The sequence below is a fragment of the Lutjanus erythropterus genome, chromosome 22 (assembly GCF_056507025.1).
Source record: "Lutjanus erythropterus isolate fLutEry1 chromosome 22, fLutEry1.hap2, whole genome shotgun sequence".
Classification (NCBI taxonomy): domain Eukaryota; kingdom Metazoa; phylum Chordata; class Actinopteri; order Lutjaniformes; family Lutjanidae; genus Lutjanus; species Lutjanus erythropterus.
The window spans coordinates 20686819-20695911 of record NC_139338.1 but is presented as its reverse complement, the minus strand read 5'-3'; the positions used below and the strand labels follow the sequence as shown (position 1 = coordinate 20695911).

General features: G+C 35.5%; 1 protein-coding gene across 1 annotated transcript; it reads right to left on the bottom strand.

Annotated features, from left to right (window-relative positions):
- Positions 1–1929: 1929 nt before the first annotated feature.
- On the bottom strand, positions 1930–8651 carry LOC146306889 (uncharacterized). The gene is made up of 10 exons (XM_084711435.1): positions 8600–8651; positions 6105–6220; positions 5806–5992; positions 4376–4520; positions 3968–4100; positions 3739–3859; positions 3557–3626; positions 3186–3288; positions 2951–3071; positions 1930–2212 (listed from the first exon to the last, which is right to left on the bottom strand). Exons 1-10 carry the CDS (start codon positions 8613–8615, stop codon positions 2151–2153), a joined length of 1074 nt encoding a protein of 357 aa, XP_084567561.1. The 5' UTR covers positions 8616–8651; the 3' UTR covers positions 1930–2150.
- Positions 8652–9093: the final 442 nt, after the last annotated feature.

The following is a 9093-nucleotide window of genomic DNA, read 5'->3' as shown; positions in this document are numbered from 1 at the left end:
ATCCAAACTGAAAAGAGCCACTCTGAGCGGCGTCAAGCTAAACGCACAGCAAGGCAAAAGACGGAAGTGACGCCTTCAAAATAAAAGTGTAGGTAGTGGCGCCATAATGCACACTTCTTTAATTACACATTTCATTAGCGGAAATGTAGTTTGGCATACAATATTTAATGGTCCAGTTTTCCATTTTTTAATATTTAACAAGTCACTATGGAAAAGGAAGCAAACAAGCAAAAAATGAACAAAAAGACTGGACCCAACCGATATAGGATTTTTGGGGCAGATGCTGACACAGATACGGATATAGATGCGGATATACTTTATAATATTCAGAATATAGAATATATATATAAACGCACTTTTTATAAAATGATCCCACAAATACAAATGGTTAATACTTGTTACAAAGATATTTAACTGAGGCAGGATATTTTACAGTTTAACAGTAAACTTTACTGTGAAAACTTTTACCAGGGCACTGGAAAAATAAACATTCATCAGTATTTTTTAATAATTATACATATCTATAAATACATTTAAAAAAACACAAATAGAGCAAAACATATGTATAAATTAAACCTGACATAAGAAAATTGATCAAATATACACAGAATACTGCCTATAAAGCTTAATAAATAAAAACATTCTGCATTATGTTCTTTACAAAAAAAAATAAGTTTATGTCAGTTAATACTGAACAAAATAAACCCATACTGATATAGGCAGATGTAGCTGTGACTGGCCAATGTCAGGCTGATATATTGGTCTACCAATATATCAGACATATCCAAAAAAAAATCAAATAAACAAACCCAGACACTCACTACTCATCAGTAGGTAATGGTTTCAATTAGACAGACAAAAGATGTACAGAGGACCAGGTCAATTAATACATTTTTGAAGACAGGTGAGTCTCACTCAGAGGTTTATTACAAGCAGTTAAAGGCAAGTGTTCACTATTTGAACATGGCACGCTATCACCCTCTGCTGGAGATACTGTAACTTACACTTTTCTGTCAAACCACAGTTTGTACCAACATATAGTAATTTGTTTGACACTTGGCGTTACTAGTTACTTTAACATAAAAAAAAAACATGCTAATATGATATGATACAGTAGTATAGTAGACCTACTAATAATTGGCTCTGCTTTGACAAGTTTTGCAAGCTTGTTTTTTATTTTTTTTTTAATCTGTCCTGTGTTCTGTTCATCGTCATTGTCTCAGTTATGGGGTTACTTTAATTACACTAATTTGTGTAGGATAACACAACTGTGGAAACTCCATGGTTTGGAACCTCTATTTTCAAAAAGGGGAAACATATGTGGAGAGTTACCAGAGGACTGATATCACGACTTATTGCCTCAAAAAAAAAAAGAAAAACAAAAAAGGAAACAAGAGTCACACACACAAAAACATTTGATATGTTTTTTTTTTATTTGCAATCATTTCATCAATCACATCCCACAGTGCAGATCGTAGTGCTACTTTGGGTTTCTAATCTTGAGCAAAAAATTATAGGAAGAAGATCTAAAATCATATGGATTTTTATTGCATAGTATAACCATCTAACCGAGTCGTGAAAAAAAAAGGTAACGTACATACACAGCTTAATGCTGTCAAGAAAAGGCCTTGAATTTGCACTAGATTTGGTTCTAAATTAGTCTGTTCTATTATATCAGAACAGGCAGTGTCTATGTTGCAAGCTTAATGTAACACCAGATATTTATAATTTCAGGAGTGTTTGTCTTATGGCTTCTTATCTTTTTCAGATTTGGCAACACAAATTGTTTGGCAGTGTATAGTTAATGATGTGTCAAACAATATTTTTTGTAAAAGGCAGGTGGTACAGTACATAATCTGAGTGCAAGTACACCAGGAAGCATTTAGACGTGAGGTTGTAAACATCAAAGCCTCTTTGGCACAACCAACTAACAACAGCCATCAATCGCATGAATTAATTAATTAATCTTATCCTGAATTGTTTTCTAATGTAAACACAGTATCACACATCCGTAAAGAGGTCAAAGAGAACCAAACCCACTAAAGCCAAACTTCCAAAATCAATGAGGAGTACAACGATTGTCTGAAGTATGGAATTGCACAAGTGCTTGTCGACTTTCTTCATGAGGTCTTCAACATCACGGTTAGTGCTCATACCATCACACGTCTGATCTTGCGAGAACGCCTGTTCTTGAGGTTTGTTTGTGTCATTGCTGTGGGGAAAAAAAAAATAAAATAAATGAATGAATAATTGTTTTATGTCATTAGATTTATGTCGCTAGCTTGGATTTTTCATGACTTATGAGTTTTTTCTGTTATGCTTTATTTCACAGGGCCATTAATACCTTGATTGGATTGGTGTAGATTAACTAGCATTTTGCAAACATTAGCTATCAGATGTACAGTAACTAGCTAGCTAACAATTGGTGTACACTGGCTAACAAGTTAGCAAGCATTTTGCTAACATTAGCTAACTTAAGATGTGGCTATATGTCGCTTTTACAAGTCCCCCAGTAACATATTTTAACCATCTTCAAAAAAGTTTTCATTTTAACAATTCTCAAGTTTAACAAGTTTCAAGTCTTTATGCTAAGCTAAGCTAACCATCTATTGGCTGTAGCTTTATATTTAACCATACAGGCATGAGAGTGGTATAGATCTTTAAATCTAAATTTTGTCATGAAAGAAAATAAGCATATTATCCAAAATGTCAAACTTATTGTTTATGTTTGGGTGTGTCTTTTAGTCAGTGCACAGCAGCTGAACATGCAAAAATGTGTCCACATGCTAGCATACAACTCACATAGAAATACTGAAGCTGCTTATAAACTCAACTAAATCAACTGCCTCTTTGTTTTTCCACCAAATTAGGTCTTTCCGAAGCATTTTTAGGAAATTATTAATAAATAGCAGACCTGTAAAGTATCACAGTATTTAAAATGTAATACAACCTCCAAAGTCCAGCTTGTAGGACTGTCCATTCACTGTGAAGGACATGCTGCCGCTGCGGTTTTGCTGGTACTTCCTCTCAATTTCGTCGGTGGTTACTGAGCATTCAGTTGAGGTGCCGCGCTGGTGAAACACAGTCATTCAAATCATCAGTATTTATATTTTCAGCACTATTATTCAAAGACACATAAGGTTTCTCGGCTAAAAGTTACTTCCACTTTGCAGATAATAACTTACCCTGCGTTTGAACTCATACCATGTCCCATGCTCGCCCTCAAACTGCCACTGTGGCTGGCCGCCCACAGAAATATTCTGCAATGCTGCAGTTGCATGACGAACTCTGTAAAGACAAAACCAAATTCTGATTTCGGTCGCAACAATTCAAGGAACAGCTAACATCTTCGTGCATTTATTCACTCTCTTGCCAGTTACGCTTTCAAAATAAAGGTCTTTGGTATATTTACGCACCAAAAACTACTTGGTTTGGTTCAGGGAAAAAAAATTGTGGCTTGGATTACAATTAGAGCCTGACCAACATTGGCCTGTGATTTTTTTTAAAAGTCATAGTTATTTATAGTTAAATTAAATGAATCCAAACTCACCCAGACCCTTGCTGTTGTCGGTAAAGTGGCCGACGAGTGACTTTCCTCTTCTTCTTCTTACCCACCTGTTTCATTTCTAACAAAAACAAAAAGGAAATGAAGCTCCTGTCTGAGCAGAAACAGTGTCCTACATGTGGAACTGATATTAGGTGACATTATTCTGTTAAGGTTTTGTGAGTATACTTCACCTCTGAATCTAATCTCATAGCTGTCAGCACCTTTGTTGAAAGTATAGGAACCTGTTGGGTTACTCTGGTACTTCCTCTCTATGTCACAGCTCTTCACAGGACTGGGGTTACCCTTCGAATCCTGTAAAATAAAATAAAAAAAATCACTAGATAAAAAAAAGCAAAAGATACTAAACATTTGGGGTATCTCACGCAAAAGGAAGGGGTGTTTTATATTAATTCCTTCTACCTTATCTGCGTATTTGCGCCACTTACGACGCAAGGTGCAGTACCAGATCCACACAGTGTTTCCATCATCCAGTCGTCTCACTTTCAGGTCCTTTCCATACACTTTCATCCTGTTGAAATCTATACAGACAGCCCTGCAGACAGAGACGGAGAGCGAGATAAATCACCAACCAGGTTACTGCTTGATTTGACATTTTCACCTTAAACCAGCTACTATGGTTGTCAAGAAGCCATCTGTACATAAATCTAGAAGTTACAAGAGTAAATGACTTTTTTTTATTCTCATGATACCAGGCTGATTATTTTGCTCGAAATAACAAATCTCATTCTTTTGAAATAACTAAATATTAACTTGTGATCTCCAGATAATTGTGTTTAAAAAATAATAATTGGCCGTATCCATACTTACCCATACTGAGTGTTGTAGATTTTAATACTTTTAGTGTGGGGCAGCGAGTATTGGGCCTCGATAACGTGATCATTAGCGATATCTTTCCAGTTATTCCCCGACTTCAGCTGCCACTGGTAGTATCGGCCATCGGTAAGCTTTGGGTCTGTTAAAAAAAAAAAGGGGGGGGGGGGGGGGGACAAAATACTGCATATTCAGCTTAAATTGACAAACATTGGGTATTAATTTGTTTTAAGTGCAATTAAAGCTTAACTAATCAATATTTTTATATCGATAATTGATCAAATGACTTTAACCTACCATGCAACCACAAAGAATTATCACCCAACTCTGCAGTTCCCCTTCTACTACTACTACTACTAGTACTACTACTACTAAGACTACTACTAATAATGATGATGTGACATGTAATTGCACGTAACACCATGAAACCGTGATATTTTCGGAGTTGGTTATCTTACCGTAAAAATGTCATACCCTACAAACAAACAAACAAACAAACAAAACGATGAATGCAGCTTTAAACGTCCTATAAGAGCTTTTAAGTGGTTATGAAACTCTCATTTCAATACTGATGCCTCTTTATGACCTACATAACTAAACAAGGTCATCTGTGAGAAAAAAGCGTATTTCTCTGTAGTTATTCTTAATGGCTGCCACTGGGTCAGACTCTCGCTGAAATAAGATGAAACAAGCTTGTTTTTATGAATTCCCAGGCAAAGTTAAGTGAGAAAGTTAAGCAAGTAGTACTTAGGCCAGTTAAAAAGAAGAATGACAGGATTTTTCTACATATAAATTTAGTTTTGTGGTTATATTTAATTGTGATGGTGGTGGAAACATCAGCACTTTTGTCCACAGGGGCCTCCAAAAATCAACAAAATATTAAAGGTCCTTGTTGCTGCTTTCATTAATCTACTTTAACATTTAACATTTAATTTAACCAGCAGGTAAACAACACACACAGATTATAAAATTGTGTTTCTTTTAGAGATTAGTCTGAAATTTCAAACTGTTTCATTATCCTTTTGTCTTATGCTCAAACCTCTTTCTTAACCCCTCCCTACCATTTAATTTCTACAATTTTGCAAGCTGAAAGAGTAATATTTCATGATGTAAAGTTTATTAAACTCTAGTTTACTTTACTAGTGAAGTCAGTTTTATTTATGGGTCAAAATTCCAAATTTGTCTCTAAGAATAATAAAAAATAAATAATAATACAAAACGAGACAAAAGAAGACTAGAATAACAGGAAGAGCAGCTGGAGAAGGATCCCCAGCGTGGCTTCTTTCTGCTTCGCCATCTACTGTAGATAATACACTGACTATGGATGAGAACCTCATACAGCCTCACCTCAAATAATTGGAATTTATCCCTTTAAGAAGTGGGTCAGAAAGAAAGACCATTAATTCAGCTATTTCCCTCTTTCTCACCTCTAGATGATGATCGGCTGCGTGCACGAGAGGCCTTGCGTCTACCTTCGGGGTGCGTCAGCTTACATTTGGATCCGTAGCGACAGTTTCCCTGCACGGCGTACTTGCAGACGTGCCAGTAAGAGCAGCTGGCACCATCCCGACAGCCACCACTGTTGTAATACTTGCAGGGCTCTCTTGTAGGAGCCTTAAAATAAAAGTAGAGGATTTTTTTTTCATCAGTAGAGACATAAATATAGTGATCTTTTACAACAGCTGACAAACAATGGCAGTAAATTCTCATTGGCAGGTTCACAAACCTGATTATCAGACTCTAAATCCGAATATTCGTCACTGTCAGACTCTTCACTGTCCGACTTGTCACTGTCCGACTCACCGCTGACATCAGGTTCACTGTCAGAATGGGTTCCCCGTTCTGGAAATAACGGCACAAAACAAGACAGGATGACAAACATATCGAACGTTTGGACCTAATGCCACAACATGTAATCATATTTTAGATTATAGTGCTCTTGCAACTTTGTGACAGCAGTTTAAGAAGCGCCCTCTTCATTTTCAACATGATAATTCCCCTGTGGGCAAAGCAAGGTCCATTAAGGAAACGCTTTTCCCAGTTTGCTTTTAGAAGACCTTTGCTGGACTGCACAGAACCCTGACCTTGACCCTGAACGCCACCCGAGAGCCTTCTCGCCAACATCAGTGACCGAATGGAAGCAAATTCCTTCAGCGAAGATCCAGAATCTAGTGGACAGCCCTCCTAGAAGGGCGAAGCTTTTTGTGGATGTATATTTTTTTAGGGCTGCAACACTAACGTTGCGTAATATTTTCATTGGCGATTAATTTGACGATCAACCGGTTTGTCGTTCGGTCCATAAAATGTCAGAAAATGTGTTTCCCAAAACCTAAGACGATGTCCTCAAATGTCTTGTTTTTGTCCACAACCCAAAGATATTCAGTTTATAGTCAAAGATGACTTAAATAAAAAAATGAGAAATGAGAGAATTTTTACTTTTTTCTTTAAAAATCCCTAAAACCAATTAATTGATTGTCAATATAACTCCCAATTAATTCAATCACTGACAACTAACTGATGACTAATGTTAATACTACTTTTTGAATGAAGTATTTAACATGTGTTTGTTGTTAGTAATAGTATCATTAATATTATTCTAATAATAATATTTTGAGCCCAAATTAGCTCAAAGAAAAATATTTTCTTAAAGGGAGCATTTTACAGTGTACATCCACATAATTCTGGCCATGTAGATATAGAGTTATTATAGTTTTGTGTTTTTCATTAATTTTTATTTTTAGTTCATTTTTTTTTGTTTGTTTTTAATTCAGTTTGGTTTCAGGTAGTTTCCAGAGTGAGCTCACTTGTTCCAGTTTACGTTTTACTGTTTACACATGTTAAGTTTTAGTTTCGTCTTTATTAGTTTCAGCATTGGTTTAAGTTCCTTTTATAAAATAATATGGAGGTTTTTTATTAGGGCCAGACTTAATCGGTATTATAATACAAACACAGCACTTTGTGATGGCAGTTAACTCACAGTCATGTAAACATCCCATAAACATGTACACCAACATCCTCATGACCATTGTGTGTTTTATTTTATTTTAGTTATATTTGCAAGCTCAAAATATTGTTTCACTCTAGATTTTATTTTTATATCAGCTACCATAAATGTTTTTTTTAAACTATCATATCCATGATTTAGAGTAGAATTGTCACAATAACAGATATCATATAATATAAACTTCAATACATTAAAACTTCTTTTGAAACGACAGCGAAAAGAAAAAAGTCCCTTGGCACACAAACTAGGATAATATATTTTATTAACTACAGTGCTGATGTAAAGTCACTGAACACTGACTGATTATTGGACAATACAGTAAATGTGAGTCATGATCATTCCTGTGCATAAGATTGTTTGGTCTTCACGCCTGCAAATAAGGCAATAATCCTGAATAATATGATTACATCTAGGCAGGGGACTAATGATAACTGATCAAACCTCTATTTCACTCATTTTCTTTCCTTTTTCTGTCTGATGTTTTTGGACTGACCTACTTTTGGTTACATTACAATGCAATAACTTTCTGTACTTTGTTCAACGAAAACAAGTAAACAAATAATTACAGTTCAATTTTAAAATATATTGTTTCTGCTACATTCAAAGACACATTTTAAAAGAAAGAGTATGAGGTCTTCAGTGTCATACATGTTTATCTGCTGCCCCCTGCTGGATGCTTATGGCTAGGCGCGCAGTTTACATGTCCGATAATAGATAGATAAATAAATCAAAGTTGGGTAATAAGAATACCTTCGGTTTAACGCATCGATGAGAATTTAAAGTCAAGCACGAAGCATTGGTATTATACATGCCGGACTACAGTTGTTCGTACACCCTGTGAAGGAAGTACCAAATAAAATACGAAAGAGAAACTATATTTAATCTAAGTTTCATTTTCCTCATAAACGATGATCGCTACTTATGACAGGATAAAGAAAATGATGTACGATAAATCTATGCTCTTATGAGTTCAGACCTGCGTCATTTCCATCGTTTTTACTTCCAGAACATATATATATCAGCATTTCTATTGGGTTTCGGTTTGATATAAAAAAGTAAAATAAATTTAAAAAATATATATGCAGACATATAGAGGCCACATACAGCTCTTTCTTATATATATATATATATAAGAGCAAAACAGTGTGGTTAAGACAAAACAACCCTGCAGATAAACACTTGTACATGAATGAGAGTAAAGTTTAAAGGGTACTCACCACAGCCTGACGCCATTCTTTACTTTGCAATACTTTCGTTTTCACCAGCCTACTTATTGCAGGTCAGCCACACCCAGACGTGTTGTTTGCCAAGACAGGCTGGTTCAAAAACAACAACGAGGCACTGTATCAGGACCAAATAATCTCATAATAGAAATACAAGAAAAACTAAATAAATCAAAATATGTAACATCTAATATCTATATAAAGGTCAGTCGAATAAGGGTAAGTGCAGGAAGTGCTGGTACATTGTTTTGTAAAATAATAGATTGCTTATATACATACAGATTAATAAATAAACTAAAGAAAGAAACAAATAAAGAAATAAATAAAGAAACTACATTTTTTTTTATTTTAGTGTGCTTAACCTCCACAGCACTAGATGGCGATAGTGATCCGTTTGCATTGGCGCCTCCACGTCTACAGGTGGCGGTAAAGCGCTCTGCGGTCCGCTTAAGAAGAGTATTTGTGAAGCTCTCGCGAGATTTGTACGA